The following is a 25,292-nucleotide window of genomic DNA, read 5'->3' as shown; positions in this document are numbered from 1 at the left end:
ATCGGTGGGGTGACTAGCGGCGCGGTTAACCTCGTGTTGCGTGCCCCGGCCTCTTTATATAGCGCAGGTCACAGAGGCCCACCAACCATAAGAGGGTTGGGCGCCCCCGATCAGGGCACGAGTCAAAGGGCCCGTCAAGCCGTTGGGCTCGATCGGGTGGAGATCAATCTAACAATTATTGCTTAAAATAAGTGCAACCGAAAAGTGCTACAGTACCCTCCTCCAACGGAACAAAATCTTATGTCGAGGTAATTGTGTCCAGGCAGGACCGCAAGGTAGCTGACAATAACTCAGTTATAGTACATCTCTAAAAGGCTGTTTTTCATTAACATTAGATGCATGCATGATGTCATCAGATTACATGTGGCATGATCTACACATGCAAATGCCCTCTTCCTGCTTCATTTCATAGCTAATCTGATTATCTGTATCTCATCATTTCTCTTCCCTTTTCTTTGGGTATTTATGCGTTCGACCAGTCAAACATAGATCTTGACCTGCCCAGTAACCACAAATGCGGTGGGCCACATGTGGGATGGAGAAAGGTCATGCGACGATGTACCCATAAAATGTTCCTGCAAACACACCATCAAAGCGCTACCTGGTCATATATGGAACAGAATCTTCCATGGTATTCAAATTTCACGGCCAAACCCTACAGGACACGAGAGCAGATTGTTTTCATCACAAACTGCATATGTGTTTGTGCCATCTCTTTGTGGTTTATTACTTGTTTAATGCCTCAGGTTCCCTGCCTTTTACTATACTAGCTTTTGGCCCTCATCAAGCTAAAGCTAATGCAACTAGGGTAAAGTCGGTCATGAGGCCGTGCACACCTGCATTGATGCACATGCATATATTACTTTCAGGTTATGGCATGCATCTGATAGGCATCCCGGGCTAGACCCTGAGCTGCATCGCCTGCAAAAGTTTGTTACTCTGAAATGGTTCTCTGGTGCATGAGGTGTGCCCTCTTGGGCTAGTTTGACCGAGACAATCTGGTGCTGGGAAAGCATCAGAGAAAGCGAAGTGGAAAAAGATAGATCGAGGTGCTTGAGTACCATACCACTGCACAACAGAACCATGGGTAATAGATCACCTTTGCAAAAAAAAAGGAAGTAATAGTTCACAGACCATGCATGTCCAGAACCCAGCTTTTCATGTCCAGCTATATGGGTTTCTCCAAGCTCACTTCATCATGTATTTCTGTCCATACATAATAAACTATTATGTCCTCTCCTCTCCTTTTGTGGAGGGTTGCCTTGATTTTATGAATCATGATTCATATAATCATTTAAAGACAAACTTTTTTCGTTGTCTCAAATCCCAAGTACACGAAGAAACATGCACCAACTTTCATGGTCTAACTAAGTAGACACACACGCGCGCACACACATGCAGTTAACCAATCCATCCATCTTGGAGTCAAAAGTACAAGCATGAAACTGCGTTCAGCATTTCGAGGAGGTGGAGATGGAAATCCATGGAATCGCTCTGTTCTCTTGCACATTGATACGACATTAATGGAAGCTGGTGCCGCAGCAGCCTTGCATCACGTTCATGCATGCAGTCCAATAGCTGGGAGAGCAGTATGAAATTGATGCTGCATCAAAAGAGGATACTCCTACCCCATCAGTGGATGTAAAGTTTCGTTACTTCTCATATATATAATAGATTAATACGCATATTTTATTCCTGTCACTTCTTTTAATTCTTCCTTTATGAAGCTCTGTGAGAGGTCACGGGCCTGCCTTGAAACTTGTAAGTTAATAACACAAAAGTATCCTCCTTTCTTTCTCTGCAAACAAACACATCTATGCAGGTGGGGAAGTACGGGACTAAGGGGTGTAGAACAATTTGGTCACTAAATACCATGGGCATACCAGTCAGTAGTCAGTGCACAGGGGGTCACCATATATGCTTCTCTTGTCTGCAGAAGATTTATGTAGAACTGCTCCAGACTTTTTGTTTTCCTCCCATTCTTGCAGAGCCTTTTCTGTTTGAATTCATTAATGATTTCTGCATGCAGTTATAATCCCTTTACATATATGTGTACTTTGATCTCTGGAGCTTCATACTGTTCTATCTTGTCAAATTATAGTGTTAGTGTCTAAATCAACATTAATTGAAAGACACTCCTTAATTTTTTACTAACTAATTTTTGGACAGGCCTGAGTAAAACTACCACATCTTGCAAAATCAATGTTAAGCTCTTTGGTGAACCGGCCGGTGAGATTTTTCAAAAGATTACAATTGTATATACATTTATTTTAATTTATGCTTTTTTTTGGTCCAGGTACATTTCTTCACATATATATGTAGATAATACGCAACAATGTACCAAATTGTGTGGGAGTGTACAATGTTGCTATAACTAAATTTAGTTCAAAAAAGTAGTTATATGTAGCTAATTTAGTACAAAAGGAACTCATCTTGATGTGTGTTCGAGGAAAAGTTCAACATATGTCAATGTCAACCAGTTTGCTACTTACAAATTTAGAAAATTATTAAAAAAATTCACATATGTTTTTTTAGTTATATGATACGTTTTATTTTGGGCTACATAAAAAACAAGAAATATTAATGTGGCTCTCAATAGTCATAAAGAAACTAACTTTTGGTCTTCATATTTGTCTTCCTTGTGTAGATCATAGATATAAACATAATTTTATGAAAAATTATACATAATATAAATACTTATATTTTAAAATTTTGAAAATATATAAAAAATAAAGTTTATAAACTATTTAAAATCATCCTCTCTATGTGCCAAGCTCCATTTGAAGTTTTGATCTCATTCCGTTCCATATTAGCTGTCGCAGATTCAAATGTATCTATACATAAAATGTGTCTAGATACATTCAATCAGCGAACACTAATATGGACCGAGGGAGTATCTATGAATGATATGTAGGGATATCAATGAGTATGATGTATTTGATGTAGTGCATGTAGGAGTAGGTTCCACTTCATGACATTCTGTTTGACTTAATTGGTACTACTGTATTCATCACCAAATAATAACACTCTTGGGAACTAATCCTATTACGGAATCAGTTTGTGATTGGATGTATCAGGTAATCTCCCGGTCCAACATTAAAAAATCGACTAGAGTAGTAAGATTTGAAAAGAGCAACTGATCGACAGAGACGTGTAAGTGGTCCCGTATCAATATTATGTGGACGTTAAATATGTTGCAAGATTTTGAAGTGTTCCCTGTTTGGTCGTGAAGATGATGACCAACACCACAAGGCATCTGTCTCGCAAGAACTGTGCGTGGACTGTATGGAGTACACGGCTAAGACCAGAACGGCCATTTGATGCACCCCAGAGCCTGTACTAGCTTGCATATATAATGATGAGAGAGATCAGAGAGAGGGACAGAGGTAGGGGAGAGGGAGGTGTTGATCCAGAGACAGTGACCCACACGAGAATATTTGAAGGGTCGTGGGGTGTGCCGTGTGCGTGCACCCAGTGTGACTCCAGGGTGAGACTGGACTGGAGACACAGCTAGTTCTAGAGATTAGAGAAAGAGGCCACCCTCTTCTAGCTAGTTCTTTCTCCTCTCCCCTCCTCTCTCTTGGCTCTTGCATATAGCTTGTTCTTTGGTAGCCACTTTCTATCTCCTCCTCGATATTGTTCTGTGCTATAAGCTTGCTCTTGCTGTTTGTCACTGAGCAACATGGCTTTCCTTGTGGAGAGGCGTAGCAGTGAGATGGTGTCGCACTCGCAGCACACGGCGCCGGCGATGATGAAGCCGGTGCCGGCTCCCTTCCTGACCAAGACGTACCAGCTCGTCGACGACCCTTGCACCGACCAGGTGGTGTCGTGGGGCGAGGACGAGACCACCTTCGTGGTGTGGCGGCCGCCGGAGTTCGCCAGAGACCTCCTCCCCAACTACTTCAAGCACAACAACTTCTCCAGCTTCGTCAGGCAGCTCAACACCTATGTACGTCACTAGTTTAGCTAGCTAGCTAATTAATTTTCCTTCTTATACATATATGCAATCTGTGTCTTAATCCTTGTTAGATACTAGGTAGTTTTTGCGTTTGCTAGCAGACGATTTCGATTGATTTTCCGTAAGGTGGGTTAGTTTATTTAAGAGAACTAGCTAGGAGACGTGTTTGTTTCTGGATTATTTTGGTGGGGAAGAACTAAGAAGAGTAGAATAATACAGAACTATTCGTTACTGGAGACACTTCTCTTCCTTTCCGTAAGGTGGGTTAGTTTATTTAAGAGAACTAGGAGGTGCTTCGTTTTCCATGGTTGTTAGTATACGGAGATTGGAAAATAGACCAACCGGCAATGATTTTGTTGCCATGGTGTCATTGACCTTGCCACATTCTTGTTTCCTGTAGGTCCGCCAAAAAAAAGGAACCATGTATTTCTCTTTTCTAGCTTTTCATTTTCATCTTAATTAATGAATCTTATATTAGTTGTAAAGTTTGTAACCCATATATATTATCAAGCTAGATGAAGACATAGCTAGTACTTAAAACTTCTAGGGCATCACTCCCTTCCCTTCACATCTCCGGTTGTTACCCAATAACAACTAGACAACATGCAGTGGAGCCATACATATTCATACACTCATGACCAGTCAACAGATTGGACAGGTGTAGCCAATCATTGGAGAGAAAAGATTGACATTACACATGCGCGCGCATGGAGTACAATACACACAAATTTCTATGGAAATGGCACCATGCACAATAAACGCAGCCGTATGATATATGGAAGATCGATCACTCACACTTCGAAACATTCTACAGTGTTCATCCTTTGAGGCAGTGATTTTAGTTTAATCTTTCTTTGAAATATTTATCTTTTGGCAGGGCTTCAGGAAGATAGTAGCTGACAGGTGGGAGTTCGCCAACGAGTTGTTCAGGAAGGGCGCCAAGCACCTCCTGTCAGAGATCCACCGGAGGAAGTCCGCTTGCTCGCATCCTCCGCCGCTGCAGCCGCCGCCGCTCCACCGTTCGCACCATGAGCTGCAGCCTTACCTCAGCCTCTTCTCGCCGTCGCCTCTCCAGGCCTACCTTCCTTTCCAGGACAACTCCTCCTCCCCGGCGCCAGCGGACAGTAGCAGCGGGGACTTCATGGCGGCGCTGTCGGAGGACAACCGGCAGCTACGGCAGCGCAACTCGCTGTTGCTATCGGAGCTGGCGCACATGAGGAGGCTCTACAACGACATCATCTACTTCCTGCAGAACCACGTGGAGCCGGTGCCGCCGTCCACGCCCGCGCTGCCCGGCTACTGCAGGCTGGTGGAGCTCGGCGGCCATGTCAATGAGCGTGGCGCCGGCTCACCGCCGCAGGCGAAGCCTAGGCCGCGAGACGACGATGACGCGGCGGTGAAGCTGTTCGGCGTGAGGCTAGACGAGGGCAAGAAAAGGAAGGTGCAGCAGCTGGTAGAAGAAGGCGATGACGACCATGGCGACTGCGATGGCGATGACCAGGGAAGTACTGAGGTCTAGGTGTGTAACCGTGTAGCTAGCTAGGCTCACTGTAGCAGTAGCACGTATGATGCGTGTAGTTTTAATCGACCGTGTACATACAGAGAGGAGATCTAGCTCGGTGTGTGCGTGTAGCTAGGCTTCCATTTCGTGTGGCCTAAACGTTTTGAGCCGAATGAGTGCAAGTAGCTAGACTAGTAGTACTCCTAATTGACATGTTGAACTTTCATTATTCTCGATCTTTTCTGCGGAATCTTTATTCTCAACATGACCTAATTTGTGAAGGAACCAGGATTTTTTTGAACTTAATTCAAACGAGCTTCATTAGCTAGCAATAAGAGTTACATCATCCCAAAGAATTTGAACTAAACATTCAGGAGGGGTATCAAACCAAGCACTCCTAGGTGCTCTACGTGTGTAGCTAACCAATCAACAAGGTGCAGCCTTGTTTGCTGCTCGAGGGCACTGCTCAAAAATGACACCGGAGAAATCTTGCGTCATGCGATAACATTCTTCACAAAGAACAGCAGGCCAAGCTAGCGAGTGGCCTCCGCCCTCCCGCCTTCATCACTTCAATGACCTCCAAGTTGTCTAAAACTCAAAATTGACAAAGACACAACCACATCCTAGTGTGAGGGCACCTGAAAGACCCTGCCTCTCCTTCTAATGTAGATACACTTTTGATACCAGACTACTCTGTTTTATGCATACAAATATACCAGGGCATCTTCAGGGCTGGGCCAGGCCGAAGAAAGCTCGACGTTCAAAATCTTGGCCCAAGCCCGCCCAACCAAAAACCTGAAAGCCCGTCAAAAAGTGGTTTGCGGGTCAGGCCTCATCCTTATTATGGCGTTTTTGCACTACCTAGGCCATGTCTCGCCTGGTCATCGGGCCAACATATTTAGGCACATGCCTGGAAAATGTTGGATCAGGCTGCCCATGCCCAGGTATAAACCCAGCGACCAAAGGAGCGAGTCAATTCTTCTGTTTTGGTAGAGACAATTCCTTTTAATAATTGTTTCCTCCAGTGTGAACAGAGTGGAAGACTAGGGGCGCGATTGGTATGTCGCATCTCTTTTTGGGCTCCTAGGGGCAGGCCCTGGGGTGTTTTGATTTTGGTGGAACGGGCCAAAAGACAACTTCTGCACTTCATTTGGTTGCCCACAAGCCGAGGAAAAAATGGGCTTCAGTTGTTTGGTCGGCTGCGTAAACACACTAGCTCAATTCTGATCACCCTGTTCTGCGTTTGGTTGTGTAGTATTGACGCGATATGGTAACCTCTTCCCACGAGTAGTGAGGTTACCATAGCATCAAGAACATCAAAGAACACCCCGAAGAACAACAAGAACACCACAAAGAACAGCAAGAACACCACGAACAAACAGCAACAAGGATAACTGTTGATACAACAGTACCGAAAGTACTAATGTTGGTACGGACAACTTCAAACTACATCGATCACTCGTCACTTTCGTCGGACCTCTTCATGTACTCAGGGTGCTGCGGGCACCGACCAACAACCTCGCGGCAAGAGTAGTCGAAGACGATCAGTCTGTACTCCCTTGCACTCAGATTTCTGAAGAACAACATGTAACCAATCTTCAGGTTGTGGGCAACGACGAAGTCTATCCAGCCAGCTTCCATGACGGCATTACGGCTGACCTCCTTGATGTTCATCTCCCACTAGCACCCATGTGGTGGTCTTGACGATCATCTTCCCCAGCACCGGGCCAAGATAAGGCATAAAGGCATCTGGGAGAGGGAGCACTCCTATCCCTGGAGAATGAGCACCTTGCAGAAGTGGGTAAGGCGACACATCGTCGTGGAAGGGGCCAACATACGGTCGTTGCCCCCTAGGCCTCTTGCTTAGCAGCTCTTCAGGTACCTCCACAAGAACTCCCAGACGCAGTCTATAGATAAAAGGAAATGTGAGGCAATATTGGATAAGTGGCCACTATACTAACATGATTGGCTCATCTTTACACAATACCTCATACACAAATGACCATGCAGCAACAATGCATCTTTTCGACCAAGTGCTATGCACATCGTTGAGTATTTGTACAATGCTCATGGTCGAAATGATTCACTGTGCCACCAATATGTGGGCACATTTTTAATCACTGGTAAAGCAGCCCAGCCTAACTAAAGTTCATTAATTTTTCAATTGAACAAAAGGTCATCATTAGCTTACCCAAAAAATTCCTCAGCCTCTCCAACTCTCAGATAACAACGGCCATCCTTTAGGAACTGGTGAATAGAAAGTTAAAAACTTCTCAGGAAGAAATTGTATATCCAGTATTCCAGCCCTACCTAACAATACATCTTAACAATTTCAAAAAACATCAGAGTACAACCGATTAATACCTCGTTAAAATGATACTCCATAACAATTAATTATCTCTACAACTGAATCTTCTACGTCCCAGTTGATTTTTACATACATATACAAAAGGATGTGGAATATATTATATACATAACGTATAGTTGCAAAAAAAATCTGTTGAAATCTATATATTGCCTAATTGCAGAAGAACGAACAAATGATCTAACAACTTTCCTGAATATAAGAAAACATGGTGTATATGAACAACCCTCTGCTGCAGCATAGAATTCCCTGAAGCTGGTTGACTCCAGTCATCTTCAGGGAAAGAACATCAATATATTTTCAGAAACTTTCATGATTAATTGCCCATTCATGTGAACTCTTCAAATTTCTGAAAGATAGACGGGTTGTAGGAGAGGTGGCCCAGAATAGCTAGGTACCACCAGTCATCTGGTACTGACTGGCTTTTCCCAAACTTTGGTGTTCTTCTTCGGATCATCGCACAGGGTCAGATCATTGTCAAATTCTTTCATTGTCTTGACGAACGTCTTTGCTCCTCGCATCATTAGCCTCTCCACCATGAATAGCTGATAATTATTCTCAATTATTGGCTCTAATATGCTACTGAAGTTGGATGAGTATGCTAACTTGTATCTGGAGTGGTGCCAAATAAGAAACACAAATATACCAATAAACATCATGTTTTCAATATACTCCTTTGTACCACATCAAATATACGGTAATTAAACAATGGATCAGACATTCTAGTGACAATACCTTGAGGAGAGATAATGAATAAGATGGAAGCATCACATGCATGTGTACCTACCTAGCATACCGCAGAAAATAGCTTATTGCTGAATTGCTTAATCATGCCACCTTGAGTAAGTTAATAGGAAAATGAAGGCCAGTTCTTTAACTGCATTTTGCGCAGATGATAAATGCTAACATACACTATACAAGAGATACTGGATTCCTGAGAAAGATAATGAGCAGTTGTATTTTTCCAGCTAAAGAGATTTGCCCACTGGAAGATCTATTTCTCCACCTTCTATGGGAACTTGGTGGGAAACTTCTTTTGATCAGCTGGACCCGTTTAAATAAAGGCCTTTTCTTGTTTTATACTTGGATTATGATCCGGCTATTCTTTCTGGGTGGCTAGATTGACTGGCTGGTACATTCAAGGAATTTTTATCGATGCACGTAGAGCAGTAAGGAAAACAGTGCAGGTCTTACCGGTCTGATAGAGGAGAGAAGAAGCCCGGTGTTCTTTCATTTGAGGCAATGTATAAGGTTCTACCAGGTGGAATCCATTTTGCAATTCTGTTCCTGATAAACGCAGGGCGGGTATCTCTATCCAGATGGGGATGAAGGCTCCTTTCAACACCAAACCTGTCTTTCCTGTTTTTCAATAGATCGCCTCGTCGCACATGAATAGCATCGTAATCACCAAGTATTTGCTTCATCTGAAATAGAGTGAACTTATTTGAAGGAATACTGAACAGGCTGTGGTACTGAAATTTAGATAACATGAGGAGACTCTGAGACAATATAAGTGTTTAATGTTTATTAAATGAATCAAGAACTCTCTATATGTATAATTAAGAAGTCCTAGGCTACACTGTGTACTTCCTTTTAGGTGGTATACTTGGAAAGCTAACAAATTGTTTCAGGGATTAATGTCCGAACTAAGTTTTGTTATTACCCAGCAAGAATAGAAGCATTCGCTGATCAATGATTTTCACACAAGAAAGTGCAACAAACTGACTAAAGTTGTTTCTTTATGGATGCAGCATTGAAACAACAGAATGCAGATCTCAGTACATATGTCGAGGTTGGATAGAAGCAACCATTGAATCCTTATGACCAACGTCAAGGACCAGTTAGCAATAGTTCACCCACTTAAGCGCATATGGTAATATAAGCACTGCAGAGTGCAGACTCTTAAGAATTTTGTTAAGCAACTGTCCAGTTCTACTAAAGGGATTCTTTTGTTTCAGGAACGCACGAAAAGCATGCCTTTTTCTTTATAGATAGAGGAGGATTCTTCCAGTTTATACAGGAAACCGGACCCAAAAACCACACATGGGTTGGTTAACCGAGTGAAAACCACACTCCACAGCCACTCATTGCATTACAACTTAAGTACTTAGCAGTTAGCACCATCTTCCATCTGAGACGTACCAGTAAAGTTCACCTAGCCAATTATACATTGGAAAATATGCAGGGTCTAATAAAATTCTTTATGGGAAGTATGGTGCTCATCACCATGCCAGTCCTTATGCTACCGAAGAATCAGGACAGCCATCCACAGTAAAGAAAGAAGGAGCTCCATCCAAAGATTCAAGCAAAAAGACATGTTATAAGGGTACAAATATACACAAAAGATACAGGGGAAAATATATTAGTGTGTTACCACACTACCATACCATGTTTAAAACAATAGTTACACTGAATATACAAAAAAAAAATACATGAAGCAATACCTTATTTGCAGCATCACTCAATTTTTTCGCTGGCATACTTGGCAGAAAGGTGTAGGATAGCATCAGAGAGTTGCGTTTTTTACGATCCTTGCACTCCATAAACCTGAACTTCAGTTAGGATCAAGATATGTGCTTGAAGTGTAGGCATCGCAGAATAAAAATAATAATGCTTTCATTTGTCGATTCTCGCAATCGGACATGGTCTAACTCCAAAATACACATGAAAGGGGGAAAGAGGTACATACCAAGCAAGAGGACTTGCGGTGCGGTTTATTAGGAGAGCATTGGAGTACATGGGATTTTCTTTGAGTTCTGCTCTGCTAATACCTTGCACATGTGCCACACCTCTCTCTCCTAATTTCATAGCTCTTGATGCTATCGCATGCCACGTCTTGGAATTGTCCAGAACAACAGGTACTATTCTTGAGATGTGATCTATATCATAGAGGGATTCCATTGCACAAGAACTTTCTTCCCATCTAGAAAATACTTCCTTTAGACAACTCAGACTTGACAGCCAGAAGTCAACATAAAGCTAGATGTGGTTAACAGGAAAAAAAAAACCTTTGCTTTGAAGTTGCATTGCTTGATTGATGGGTCCCTTTTGTATTATGTACATAACTTAGGCACATTCTGGATGGCATAACAAATATTCTGCAAAACAATTAAATGGTTATATAGTTATGCAATGTTTTTATACCTGTCCTTAAACACATACAGACATACTTTTAGATTGATTTACTCCTTAAGCAGAACAGAGTTATTAGCATGGGCCTTCTGCCCTTATAACATTAGCTTTTACCTTATAAAATGTGTTAATAGCTGCAATATTGAGTTAACTGATTAAAAAGTTTATGACAATGGAACAAAAGGCAGGAAGGATGGGACAATAGGCCGACAATATCTCCTTAATAACACTTTGTTTTCTTAATCTACGATGTCTAGAAGTAGGAGGAACTGCACACTTACAATACTTCATAGGAAATTAGTCCCTTCTTAACCCCCTTTCATCAATCGTAATCCTATGGATGCTGTCCTAAATTCTAACCGTGCATGGGTAACCTTAAAATATCTTAAGTTTTCAAGCTATTACATCTAGTTACAGAAATCCTAGTTGTATGTATAATGTGGCACCTTTTAGCTTGGTATATATCCAGTATTAACAGGCTCTGAAACGGCCAGAGAACATGAGTTGAACTCCGATGCCAGGATTCCATAGGTAGTAGTACAACCCTACGAACGATGCACAAGTCTTTGAGCAAGCCCCTCTCCACCTAAAATTGCACCTTCTACTACCTCAATCCCTCATCAATGCTTTGCACTCATTCCCCCTATCGTCTCTGGTTGTGACTGAAAATTTTGATGTCAGAATTTAGCAGTTTCAAAAGAATCATCTGAAATTAGCGCATGGAACGAACAACGAATTCTTCGTAGCAATAATCCTAGAATGCACCACGTCTTCGGTATGCATCGGTAGTCAGTAGGGTACCTGCCGAGGAAGAGGGCCTCCTCGAGGGCGCAGCGGAGGCTGGACTCCTGGTGCCCGAGGCCGGCGCAGGAGCCGCAGTGCTTGCCCGGGCAGTCGACGCGGCCGCCCCAGTACAGGTACCTGTCTCCATTATCGGCACCGGATCTCCGGGAACTCGATAGCGAGGAGGTCGGGGACGAAGAGGAGAAGAGGCACAGGACGGCCAGTGTCGCCGCCGCCGCGAACGCCGTCATGAGGGTCCTTGCGGGCGGGAGCGGCGGCAACCTCGGCCTGCGACCGCCGGCCGCAGCGATTCGGGGGAGGATCGCCATTGGAACTGAAGAAGCAGTGTAAAGGGCAGTGGCCGACTGGAGATGCCTGCGCTGCTTTTGCGTAAGTTGCGCCGGAGTTGAACGGAAGAAAAGAATAAAAAGCAGTAATGTTCTTGTAAGTTAGGGAGCTACAAATTTCATCAACGGGGATGTAGCTCAGATGGTAGAGCGCTCGCTTAGCATGCGAGAGGTACGGGGATCGATACCCCGCATCTCCATCAATTTTTTGAACTCTGGTAGATTCATGCGAGCTCTGTTTTCGTGCTAGTGGCAGGATTGGCAATTTCATCTTTCCCTCTCACTTGCCTATTTCTCCACAACACCGCGCCTAAAATTAAATGCACAAATTTGGCAAAACATATCACAATTTTTAGTCTAGCCAATGTATCATTTCGATTTTTGATCTGTAGTTGTAGAGTTTTGCTGACATTAAAATTAGCATATGATACCATTCCTTATGAAGAACCATGATTAATCTAGCTTAAAATAAAAATATCAGTAATATTTCTTTGCTCTGATAAAATCATTGCCGCAATTGCATGCTAATGAAGAAATAATATTGCATCTATAAATAGGCTCGAAGAAGACATGCAGAAATCGATTGTCAACACAAATGCGGATGCTACTGCTATGCCCCATCATTAGTTCACAGCAAAGGTTGCCCTAAGCTTTTGACTCCCCACGGACTGCAGGGTGGCGTCTTCCATTTCAGCCGCATTTGTTTATTTCTTCCGCAGACAAAATCATAATCCAACAACAGGGGATCCTTTCGGCCCAAAGTTTGGGCCGAAGCCCAGGCGCTAGAGTCCACCTCCCTCCCACCTACCGCGGCAGGTTATTATAAATGCCACCGATGGCCCCCCACAACATCCAATCCATTTCATACCACCGCGTTGCGCCGCTCTCCTCCACCTCTCTAACCAAAACCCTAGCCCGCACCATCGCTCTCCTTGTTCTTCACCAACGAGTCGTGATGCCGAAGCGATGGAGCCGATGCACAAAGAAGGACCAAAAGCCAGGTGGCTCTTCATCGGGCTCCCAACAGCAAGGTCTCTTTCGTGTCGCCGCGGCCACACCTTTGCAGGCTGAGCCGACGCCGAAGCGGCGCCGCAACACCATCGGCACCAACGAGGCCATCTACGCCCTGGTGCCGGAAGAGGTGCGCCTCCCGGATGGGTGGCATGTGAACCATAATAGGGTTCCCATGCCGTCGTCGCCAAAGGGCACGCACGCCTCGAGGAAATCCACCGGGGAGCCGCGCGGATCCACTTACGTCGCGAATTCGCCTGAGTGGGGCCGGATCTTTGAACCCAACCACGAGATCTGGCTCCACTCCTTGGTTGACTCATTGCCACCTTCGTCGTGGTATGACACGGATGACGAGATCATGCAATCCGACAACTCGAACATCGTGCAAACCGACGACAACATGTGCATGCCTCAACCAGGCGATGTGGGTTGGGTTGAGGCTCCAAGCGTCTTAGATGGCGATAGTCAGCAAGACTAAAACTGGCCTTCCATGGTGGCATTCTCAAGTTGCGAAATTTGGAGTGGCACGTCTAATAGTTGGCAATTTGTCATAGTTGGAAAATAATAAGTTGCGTTCATCAAGGATTTATTCCCGGTTTCCATTTGTTGCATGTATGTGTTAAGAGGGTGCACTTGCTTGGGTGTACCGTGTATGGAATAAAATTTGAAACAAAAATCATTAGTTATTATCGTGCATAACTTTAGACGAGTGAAGCTCCAGAATTTTTGAAACAAAAAATCATTGGCTATGGGATGGAATCACGTGGAAGAAGAGCAAAGTTTTGGCTATGGGATGGAATCACGTGGAAGAAGAGCAAAGTTTTGGCACGCATCACGTGGGTGCGTGTCCCAGGTCAAGCAAGACAAGCATCCTCTTTGTCCCTGCTCTGCTTGTAATAGAAGAAGATACATAGGCGGACGCTGAGATCCCGATCGATCCTGCGCCTGCCAAGGTCGTTGGTGGCATGACGGTGAGCGGAGAAGAAGCCATGCCAGGCAACGACGGAACGGTTATACCTCCAGCTCAACACATCAGAGACATTCCTTTTTTCTTCCCTTTCCATGTGGAATGCAGTCCAACTTGTTTTATCAAACGGGGGTTCCAAAGGATACACCAAAGAATACGACAGTACAATCTGTAATCAGGGCATCAGAATACAACGCCGATACCAGGTGTCCAAACTTTCCATCTGGTACCCACGAAATCTTCCATCCTTTCTCCTAACCTAATCTGTACATTTCCTCTACACAACATCAATCCACGCGGTAGTAAGAGGAGGCAAAATGCAGGCCTAAACAAGAGAGCTCTTCCTTTTTATCTCCTACAACCGTCACCAGGACAGTCTGTTAATCTTTGTACCCGCTTCATGCCAACCAGAGCCAGAGATTAGGCTTTTGGCGTAGCACGCGAAGAAACTCCATGCAGTAGCTTTATGAATCCTAGGAAGCTCAGCTTTCCATCAGAATGCCTGATCCAGTCTTGGAGAACAACATGAAGGGGAACCGAAGGGCCAAGTCCAAGCTCCTGAAAGAAAGAAAGAAAGAAACCAGGCAAGGCATCGTGAGCAATGGCCATTCTTAAACCACAAGCAGATTAGTGCTCTGGGGATTAAATTACTACCGATGCAAGTTCTTCGATCACAATTGGCCGGTTACCCTCCTTGTCGAATAACTCATACGACTGCCGGGCATGCTGTTCCCAGGTGTCCAAACTTTCCAACTGGTACACACTCACGGAAGCAGCACAGAACTCCTCGAAATCCAGCTTTCTGTACTGAATATTGCAAATCTAGCACCACGAAGAAAAGAGCGAGTTGTTAGTTACATCACTCAAAGAAACAACTTCAAAAGAATATTAAAAAGAGAAGACTTACTGTGTTAACAAATTCCAGAATCCTAGAATCCTTCATTACATACATGGTGTTCTTTGTCAAAGCCTACAAGTTTCATTTACATTCAGTACCTGATAGCACATAATAAGTTTGACTGAACATGGCAAAAATCAACTAACCGTCTTCAAATTTTGCAAGGTGATATATCCACTCTTGTTTGGCCCCAGCAATTCAAACTGCTCTCTTAGGTAGAATAGTTGATCGGTCGTCAATGTCTTGGCAAGTGCCTACACAATGCAAAGAGAGCCACTTAGCAAAACCAGTTTATAACATAACTTTAAGTGGGCTGTGGGCAGAATCCTAGTGTCATGAAAAATATGGTATTCCAACGTAAAGGCACCGAAAAAGGAAATGGAGGGATGTTTGTGAGATAATGTTCTATATTACTCCTTGAATCCAACTAATTCTAGGTGATGTATGGCAGTCAACAGAATGTGCAGGGTACAATCATGTCCACATGCATTCAGGGAAACAGACAGCCAGCAACACATATTTATTGGTATATTTATGTGAGGGAAGCCGAAAGAGTGATAAAAACATACAGAAATTTTGCTAAATGATGTGGGTGAATAATTATCAGTAAGACAAAAAAAAACATAATTAGTACAATGTGCACTATTTCTGTGAAGTGGATGTTTAATGCGAATGTTTCAGTCCATCTGGGGCTACAAATGGAATGATCATCAAGGTAAGGTGCAAACCAGTATATGAACCAACTCTAAAGACTATATTACCCTCAAAGCAGATTTCCGTAGAGAAGATGAGCTTATGTAAGCCCTCATAAGCCTGTAAATTATCATGTCTAAGGGAATCTTCACTTCTTCAGTGCCACGAATCCATGGATGGCCTGTCATTGTGTGTGGTCATGCAGTGTCACATGTAAGCACGACAATAGTAAATCAAGAAACAAGTGGTACATACAGAGGGCTTGTGCAGCAGTTATCCTCTTGCGGTAATCCTTATGAAGCAGCTTTCTCACAAAGTCTTTCGCTTCAGCAGAGAGGGTAGGCCATGGAGCTTCATCAAAATTAGGTTCCGCTTTAAGGACAGCACGGAATATTCCTGATTCTGTTCGTGCCCAGAAAGGGCGGCTTCCACAGAGCAAGATGTACGCAATTACTCCAATACTCCACATATCTGCCTCGGTGCCATAAGATCGATGGAGCACTTCTGGAGCAACATAATATGCACTTCCAACAATGTCATTAAGTCTTTCATCTGCAAAATATAATGATGGATTGATGATCACATTGGATAATAGGAAAACATATGAGACAACAAACTAATGATGAACAAGGATCAAGAAAAGCATATAAGAGCAACCTGGCTTTACAAAATCAGACAGACCAAAGTCTATGGCCTTCAAGTCAGAGCTCTCATCCTTTGAGGTGAAAAGAAAGTTCTACAGAATTGAGGTAAACATGTAAGAAAATATTAGCCATTATATTTATTTGTACTTTTTCCATGACAACAATAGTAGCATTCGAGCTAACAATCCATAAAATTAACAACAATAAGGGTAAGTGAAAACAGAGAATGCAGTTGCATTCAGCTCACAGGAATCATGGTAATGTTCCACCCAGCTAAGAATATAGTGGATGTGTACACATAAAAGGAGGCAAAAGAATTCTGGTTGCAAGGGCATGCGTTCTCATGTGTGGACATGGTCACAACTCATGAGGTATGCAGGGGGTATGAGTACAAACTGAAGAAAATTCAAAATGGGGTTAAGAAAGGGAAAAATTAAAACATTAATTACGATTTTTTTTATTTGACCTCACCTCTGGTTTCAGATCCCGGTGAACAACACCCTGAAGGTGACAAAATGAAGCAACACTTAAAATTTGGCGCATAACAACCTTTGCATCCTCTTCAGAATATTTTCCACCTCTGCAAGGAAATACTAGCCAGTTATCTTCCACATGCTAGAGTTAATGGAGGGAATTATAAAATGATATATCCTGCAAGTACCTAGCCAAAATCTTGTCCAGCAGCTCGCCTCCTTTGCATAACCTGAATCAGGAAAATATAACTTGAGTAAGTCAAATATAATCAAGTGCAAGCCCTTTTGGAGGTGCACAACTTTTTTATACAAAATGCATAGTTAAGTCAGATCCTACAAAAAAACAATAATATAATATACTCTCAAGAGCATCTATAATTGTATTAGATTACAAATATTGACAGCAATCAAGATTCAAGAGTTTGTTACATAATTGACGAAGAAAATCATGAGAATCAATGTTACCATCCGCAAAAGTATTATTAATAAGAAACTTAATCGGAATCATTTAAAGTGAAACAAGTTTGTTATTTATAGATCTAAAACATGTGCTGTCTACAAAAGCGTCTAAACTGCATGAGGGTATGGTTAGCGCCCAAGAAACAGGCTGTTTAGAGCTAACTTGTGAATGAATGCCTGCATCTCAACAAGCAATGTTCATATCTGTGTGCCGATAATATACAAGCTACTTTCATGGGAGAAGAAGCGACTTTTTTGCTCAATATAACGGACTTACACTTATTATTGACTTGGATATCTGTAAAATTTACTAAAGGGCGAGAGGAACACATTTCTAGCTCGATTATATTTATTGTGATGAAACACTCATTGGCTGATGAAACACTCATTGGCCAGTAGAACAATCCATTCTCCAAACCTGCTAATGTCACAACTTATTCCCATAAGGCAGAACTGGCATCCTAAATGATTCTATGCTGATTAAGAACGCACAGACCTCAAAGTTATTACCAAGGGTGCCTCCTTAGTTATAAAATTTCCAGTACTTTGGCACTTTTTCTGACATATAAGGGTTACTATTTTAATAGGATTCCTCATGGGCGGCCAGGTATGATTTCCAGGGATTTTTCTACATAGAATTAGCCAAATCTGCAGTGCTGGTTTTGTTCGTAGCTTTGGAAAAGGAAACATAAACCATTTTGGTAGGTCACAGAATTTTGCCACATTCAAGTTTTTTTTGTCACATGTTTCCATTCCCTTAATTTTGAATGGCTTGCCTACCAGTAGCTTATTTTTAGCCACATTTGATTTTCCTTAAAAAGCATTCGCTATAATGGTCAAGCAAAAGCAGTACTATTATGCCACGATTGTCAGACAGTTTGGTGAGCAACAAAAAAGTAACCAAAATTTATCCTTGGTAATCTACACAAGAATCAGCAAATCATGTGGCACAAACTAGGTAACTACCGGCATGAATATGGTCAGATAGAACATTGTAAGGGATTTGTTAAACTATCCATAATTCAAATGATACTAATCTGATCTCTAATTCTTATATTTATCTTTTTCCTACTGAAATAACTGCCCTGCCTATTTCAATAATATTCGCATCTTTTTTTGGATATTGCTCAATACTACGTAGACATAACATCATGTGTTTCTTAACATAAAACAAAAGGTAAAAGGGCTCATAGTGTTTGTTTGTCACGATAATAACTAAACTAAAATTTTGACTTTTTTAGAATACTTAATTACTTTGTTTAGAACCCTTAACTATAACTTTCACTAGACCACTACAGTATGGTAGTTGGTGAATGGAACAAGTGAACTTACTCCATAACTATATATACGTTCTCTTCATCCTCGCAAGAATCGTAAAATTGCACTAGGTTGTTGTGGCCAGTCAAAGAACTCAATATTCTGACTTCTCTCCTGACATCTTCAATAGCAATTGCAGTGGTCATCTGTCCAAAGAAATTGCTTGAGTGTTAATGTACTTAAACTACAATTTCAATGGACCAATATAACAAGTTATAAATGAATGGTGAACAAATGATCCAACTTTTACAATCATATATGAGTTAAAATGTCTACAGATTTAATAGCCAATTTCAGTACGGTTAATTATCGTGACTATCCAATAATCCAATTATAAGGTAACGACGGTACAAACTATCATATACTCCCTCCGTCCTTAAATAAGTGTACTCTTAGACATGTCTTAAGTCAAACTTTATTAACTTTGACCAACTTCCTAGAAAAAAGTAGCAGCATTTATGACATTAAATTAATATTGCTAGATTCATTTTGACATGTAGTTCAATAGTATAGTATTTTGATGTCATGTATGTAGTTATTTTTGTGAAAATATTTAGTCAAATTTTAAAATATTTGACTTCCAAACAAGGAAAACATGCTCATACAAAACAACCATCTGCATAAGATACACTAATAGATACAAAACACTACTAGTATATGATATAAGTGAGATTAGACTTTAGAGGCTCCATATTCACTTTGGATATGAAATTTTCTCACAAAACCTGCAGCCTTAGGGCAAGTACAATGCGGACGCTAATCACGGGCACTAGGATGAATTTCCTGGCAGCTAGGCTCAAATCCCAGCTAATCCCAGGGTTCTTCCTTGCGTCGACGCTAAACTAAACATGGGTCGATATGCCTCTTTTTCTGCCGCACGAGACAGTTGTGTAACTGTGGCTAGCGACCCAAATAAGGTTCTCCTGTTGGGAGCCCAGGCGCTTAGCTGATTATGCGATTTTCTGGTATTTTTATTTTCTCGCCTAAGCGTCCACAAAGCGCCTACCGCTGTAGATGCCCTTGCAAGCATCTGTATCTTAAAACATATTGGTATCTAAATTTACAGAAGATTACATGGTCAAGTATATGCAATAATAATATGCCAACCTGGTTGTCCACCAAGAGATAGAGAACTACAGAGCACAATTTTGCTAATTTTTTCCAAGTGCCGCTAAATGAAAAAATAAAAGAAATAAAACAAGAAAATGAGGTAAGTTATAAAAACAACTGTCCAGAGCTTAACATTGTTTAGCAAAGCACAAGAAAGACAATGTCATGACAATACATACATTGCAGTTGCCAGAAAAATCAGAGGTCTCGTGCTGGAATCGGTGCTAGCAAGTAGCAATACAGAAACTACACCACAATAGGCAAAAAGGTGGTGAACTATGTACTAAATGCAACAAACAGATAAATTAAAATACATATTAACTAATAAATTTAAGTTCACTTTTTATGTATCAGATCATGATATCCTGGAGGCAAATTTCTAAAAAAGAAGCGTCACAGCAGGTCAACAACATGAGTGCACAACCGCACAAGTGTACAATTTTTAAAATATGAGACATCATTAATTGGGAGAATCCAACATTCCTGACATCCTAAATTTGATGATTTACACAGACACATGGACATGGAATATGAGTATCTGTCAGACAATTCCACCTTGAATAAACAATACAACGATGATTGACTTAGAAAGGCAAGGCTTCTTGAACCACTACAGAATATTTATAAAATATTTCTCCATAATATAATAGGAAGTCCATAATTGATTACTGGTTTTGATGGATGGCTGAATATTTTCAATAGCATTAAAGAATTAGAATTAGGCCGCAATACAGAATGCGATTAAACTACAACTAATTGTGACCAATTCACCATCATGTTTTCTAGTCAAAAGCCAATGAAACAAGAGATAATAGGATGAGCACCAACTGGACTGAGAGTCCGTTACACATATTGGATCACATATTCACATGAGACCAAGGCTCAGAAAAGTGCTAGGAGTTAATTCGAAGTTTCGTCTCTGCCTATCGCCTATCTCGCCTACGTGCACGCCTAGATGCGCTTAAGTGCACGCATAGCACCATAAGCGCAGGCGGCCTACGTGCACGCCTAGACGCGCTTAAGTGCACGCATAGCACCATTAAGCGCAGGCGTTTTGTTGTCGCCTAGCTTCTATGTGCACGGTAGATGAAGAGGCAACATGGCCATTCCCCTAGCTAAACATTCAGTGAGCAACCCCTAAGAACTCTTATGCAATAATATCAGATGCCATACATGAGCAAATGCCCACGAAAGTATGTAATGTGACTGTTTCATGATTCCTAGTAGTTGCAGAACTGAAAAAATTGACGAAATCCATCTAGTCTAAGCAATGCAGTACCAGATTTTTAGGTCTCCATTACCCAAACAAGAAAGAAAAGAATATTGGAAAGCTAAGCAATGCAAACAAGTTAAGAACAGAACCTTAGCCTTAGGGATGACCTTGACGGCGACTTCCTGGCCCTTGAGCTCGCCCTTCTTGGCGGTGGCGGCGCAGGTGTAGCCGAAGTGTCCGCGCCCCACCTCCCTGCCGAGGTCGTACTTGGCGGCGAAGTGCGTGGAGAAGCCGAAGCTCTTATCCAGCGACACTCCCGGCTCGCCGGCCTCGGGAATGGACGCCTGGTTGGGCTTGACGGAGCCGTGGCGCCGCGCCAGGAACGCACGGATGTGCTTCGCGGGCGACGGCGGCGGAAAGGGCCGCCTGAACACGCCTCGCCGCGGCGTGGACGCCACGCTGGAGCTCGCCGGCGATCCCTTGAAGCTGGACGGCGGGAGCGGGCTGGGCATGTAGAACGGGAACTTGGGCTGCTTCGGCGTGCCGGGCTTCGACGCCGGGGCTGCTGGCGACGCGGCCCCGCCGCGGGCCGCGGCAGGGGTTGCCGCGCCGCTAGCTACATGGGGTTTCTCCGCCGGCACCGGCTCCGTAGCCGTGGCCGTGGCCGTGGCTGACTTGCCATGGCAGAGACCCATGGAGATGGAGCCACCGGATCAAGAACCGGGGGATTCGAGCTGAGCAACACCCCAAGATTAAATTTTGGGGAGCTCGGCGGAGATTGTGCAAGAAACGCGAGGTGGAAGACTGGTCAAAGGAGCAGCATGGCTTCGAAGACCCAGGAATTCATTAGCGCGTCTCGAATTCCTCGCACGGCACAATCCCAAACTCTCTCCTTTTTCGTCAAGAACAGCAACAGAACCAGTCGAAAATCAAGAAAGGGGAGAACAAATCCCCAAATCCTGCCTGGGCCAAGAGACGGAGCTGAGAATTCAGCTCCTCATCACAGAAGAAGGCAACAAGAAGGGAAGAATAAACCGAATCCGTGCTTTTCTTGAACGGACCGAGCTGGAGCACAAGGGCGGATGGATTCTTGGATGGATCAACGGAGGGGGCGATTGAAGAGAGAGTCCTGTGCTGTGTGAATGTGAGGGAAGTGGGAGGGAGGAAAACAGTGGAAAGCCTTCTCCTCCTCTCGCTTGGGTTGCTTTCCGTTGCTCTCTCCTCCTCTTGCTGCTGCTGCTCTCTCTCTCTCTGTATCTTTTCTGCTTTCCTTTTGCAGCCTTTATTTTTCCCTTTTTGAAGCTCGCACACTGTAGCTGTAGCGTAGAGAGGGGGACGGCACGCTGGCAGCCTGGCACTGGTGGATTTTGACTGTTTGTGTTTACGTTGCTCACTGGCCTCTTGCTTGATTGCCTCGTTATAGATTTATCTATGAAAAAACGAATTTTATTTCCGGGCCTTGACTCTTGTAGTAGTATGAGAAATTGATTCAGTCTTTTTTTCCTGAATGTCAAGTATATATGGTGCGCAAATATCGGTATGCCAGTCAAGAAATGGTGCACCTAAACCAAGTGTTGCGATTTCTTGCTGTCATGAACACCGCATAAACAAGGGTACTTCCACTATCATAGTATCATGCATCGACCAGACCACACAGGACTTTGCAAGATGCATGTCATGAATACGTTGCTTAGCTATATTTTGGTTGTAAAAATGTGCTTCCCCTCAAAATACTGTATAAGACATACTTTGACCAACAACATATACCAAATATGTCATCGACCTTGGGCAAGGGGTGGGCCGTCATGGACCTGGCGACGCGTGGCATGCGTCGGTGCTACTATCTCTTTTTCTCAAATATGAACAAGAACCGTAGAGGGATTTGAGGGAGAGGGAGCTATCAAAAAGCAACAATGGAGGAGAGCTTAGGAAGGAAGAAGAAGTGTCAAGATTGAGAGAAAGAGGCTTAAATAGCTGCCCCCCACATCTGCGTGTTGGGCGCTAGCGAGCAGTGCAGGGAAAAGGCGACGCCGCGTGCGTGGCGGGTTCACCTATACTTCGCCTGCGTGCGGTAGCAGCGCATGCACGCAGGGTTCCCTCTCGCCTCGTCCGTGTTGGGCCGGCCCAGCCGCACATGAAAAGGTTCTTCTGCGAATTTTCTATTGTTTTCTTTAAAAATGTCAGATTTGAAACCTTGTAGATTATAAAAAAATGTTTAAAGTTGAAAAGGTTCAAATTTGAATAAATTGTTCAAACGTTAAATATGTTCAAAATTTGAAAATTGCTCGAATATGAAATTTGCTCCAATTTAAAATTGCTCTAATTCAAAATTTACTCGAAATTTAAATTTGCTCGAATTGAAAAAAAAATTGAATTTGAAATTTGCTCGAATTGAAAAAAAATTTTCAAAACTTAAAAAGGAAAAACTGAAAAACCGAAGAAAAAAGACAGAAAATCGATCAAACCAGATTAGAACCGAAGAAAAAACGAAAAACAAGAAACAAAACAAAATGGGCCATGGCCCGCTCGCTCTCCCACGCGGGCAGGCGTTAATCCGCCTCGCAGCTGGGCGGGAATAGGTTTTTCTGTGAGTGGCGAGCGGGGCAGCGGCTTGAAGGCACCTAGGAGGGGGCAGATGGCCTAGCGATTGTACCGGCCCGGAAGCCGGTACTACCGGCTATTGAGCCCGAGCAGTAGCACCGTCCCGGTACCGGCAGCTGAAACGCCAGGGGTGGGAAAGGCCCAAGCGGCAGTGGGTCGGTAGGGCCGGCGGTAGTTTCGCCCGGCCCGAAAACGCCCCTCCCCCTCCCCTCGTTTTTTCTTTTCTTTTTCCAATGAAATAGAGGCAAACTTGTAAAATCAATATCTTGAGTTTGGGAGCTCCGAAGTGAGTGAAACCAATTTTGTTGGAAAATATGAAAACAAGTAGGGGTGATTTTCTATGAATTTTAGAGGTGCAACCCCTCAATATGAGAAACCGAGAAAATCACCCAACTGAAAAGCTCAACAAGTGATACACATGAAATTCGTTTTTGATGAACTAGAGCTTGTCATGGAAATAACCACAATGTCTAAAACAACACATGGATGAGATCCATATAAACCAAGAAAGATGATGCAAGGATGGAACGGTTTGAGCTCTCTCCGAACGATACGATCGAGTTACTCACTCGAGAGCCCTCTTGATAGTACAACCACTATCCTATAAACCGGTTTCCCAACTAAACCATGAGACTGGTAAGAAAGAAACTCTATCAACGTAAAATATTAACCTTGCGCATTCCACTTGAGCTCGATGATGATGATCATGACCGCAACAAGATGGAACGATGATAACCCCCAAGCGCAGGGGATCACCGTAATAGAATTTGATAAGTATTTAAGTGTCGAACCCACGAGAAGCTCAAGGTAAACTATCTATTCTCTAAAGCCCTATATAACCCACTTATATGGCCTTCTATGCAAAGATAGGATCTATAATGTGTTTGTGTATGTGAAGAGGTTTCTACTATAAAACTATATATGCTGAAATTAAAATGTAAGAAGTGAAACAATGCAAGAAAAGTAAAGTAAAGTGAAGTGGAGTGATATGAAGTAACCAAAGGAAGTAATTGTTCAAGCAAATTACTATTTCATTTGGTTGGTTTGCACAATTAATGAAGCACAAAGATTCTTTTATTGTTTCTTCTAAGGAGCAACCATGAATAGGTGCAACCATATACATGAGCAAATACACCTCTAGTGATTGATCCCAAGATCAATTAAGAGCAAATAAGGCGAATTATTAAGACATAAAATCCAACCATCGCATTTAGATCTAAGGTCTCCATGATAATACCCCCGTTGATCAACCATGAATTAATACAACATGTATCTCTGAGACTTAGGATTCAGTTTCTATCAAACTCCGGCTATCCCTCATCCTATCAACATGCAACGGTGACAACCTTGTGTGTCCCCCAACATATGTGTGCACTCATATGTTAGTACAACAATATTATCATAGAAGATAACATATACTTGCCACTATATCACAATTGCCAAGAAATGAGTCACTATTGAAACATCAACATAGAGATACAATAGATCATGAGAAAAACAATATATTGCATCATACATCATGTTTTCCAAGAGATTCAAAAGGGTATATGAAGATGTTTATGTAGAAGTTGATGAAGAGGTGAAAGTATAGAGATGGTAAACCTAGAGGGGGGGTGAATAGGTTTCTACAAGTTTTAATTCTTTCTTTGCAATATTAGGCTTTGCGGAATATAAAGGTGAGCCTAATGCAAACTAGGTGAAGCAACCTATATGAGGATACAACTAACTCGAGCACGAAGGCTCTCACGAGCGGTTAAATCACAAGTAAGGAGTTCGGTTAGAGATAACCGATAGCACGCGGAGACGAGGATGCACTACAA

General features: G+C 42.8%; 3 protein-coding genes and 1 non-coding gene across 6 annotated transcripts; 2 read left to right on the top strand and 2 right to left on the bottom strand.

The window, feature by feature from the left end:
- The first annotated feature begins 3,682 nt into the window (after window positions 1-3,682).
- LOC124695658 (heat stress transcription factor B-4d-like) lies at window positions 3,683-5,477 on the top strand. The gene is made up of 2 exons (XM_047228484.1): window positions 3,683-3,949; window positions 4,836-5,477. Exons 1-2 carry the CDS (start codon window positions 3,683-3,685, stop codon window positions 5,475-5,477), a joined length of 909 nt encoding a protein of 302 aa, XP_047084440.1.
- A 2,339-nt stretch (window positions 5,478-7,816) lies between these two features.
- LOC124698408 lies at window positions 7,817-12,068 on the bottom strand. 3 transcript variants are annotated; one of them, XM_047230887.1, is made up of 6 exons: window positions 11,758-12,068; window positions 10,833-10,922; window positions 10,514-10,747; window positions 10,269-10,371; window positions 9,019-9,248; window positions 7,817-8,436 (listed from the first exon to the last, which is right to left on the bottom strand). In XM_047230887.1, the coding sequence occupies exons 1-6, from the start codon at window positions 12,066-12,068 to the stop codon at window positions 8,229-8,231; spliced, it is 1,176 nt and encodes a 391-aa protein (XP_047086843.1). In that variant the 3' UTR covers window positions 7,817-8,228. The 3 variants fall into 3 exon arrangements, with proteins under 3 accessions (XP_047086843.1, XP_047086844.1, XP_047086845.1); XM_047230888.1 differs by having other exon boundaries at window positions 8,240-8,369; XM_047230889.1 differs by lacking the exon at window positions 7,817-8,436 and adding an exon at window positions 8,469-8,611.
- Window positions 12,069-12,213: 145 nt separating this feature from the next.
- On the top strand, window positions 12,214-12,286 carry TRNAA-AGC. The gene has a single exon. It is a non-coding gene; the product is annotated as a tRNA-Ala (tRNA).
- A 1,933-nt stretch (window positions 12,287-14,219) lies between these two features.
- On the bottom strand, window positions 14,220-22,141 carry LOC124702492 (calcium/calmodulin-dependent serine/threonine-protein kinase 1-like). The gene is made up of 11 exons (XM_047234634.1): window positions 21,021-22,141; window positions 18,564-18,694; window positions 16,961-17,002; window positions 16,771-16,879; window positions 16,313-16,391; window positions 15,911-16,207; window positions 15,724-15,836; window positions 15,109-15,216; window positions 14,972-15,034; window positions 14,719-14,886; window positions 14,220-14,622 (listed from the first exon to the last, which is right to left on the bottom strand). Exons 1-11 carry the CDS (start codon window positions 21,564-21,566, stop codon window positions 14,485-14,487), a joined length of 1,794 nt encoding a protein of 597 aa, XP_047090590.1. The 5' UTR covers window positions 21,567-22,141; the 3' UTR covers window positions 14,220-14,484.
- Window positions 22,142-25,292: the final 3,151 nt, after the last annotated feature.

This window comes from Lolium rigidum, chromosome 3 (assembly GCF_022539505.1).
Source record: "Lolium rigidum isolate FL_2022 chromosome 3, APGP_CSIRO_Lrig_0.1, whole genome shotgun sequence".
NCBI classification, from domain to species: domain Eukaryota; kingdom Viridiplantae; phylum Streptophyta; class Magnoliopsida; order Poales; family Poaceae; genus Lolium; species Lolium rigidum.
Note: the sequence above shows the minus strand (reverse complement) of the source record. Positions and strands in the feature narration are given on the sequence as shown.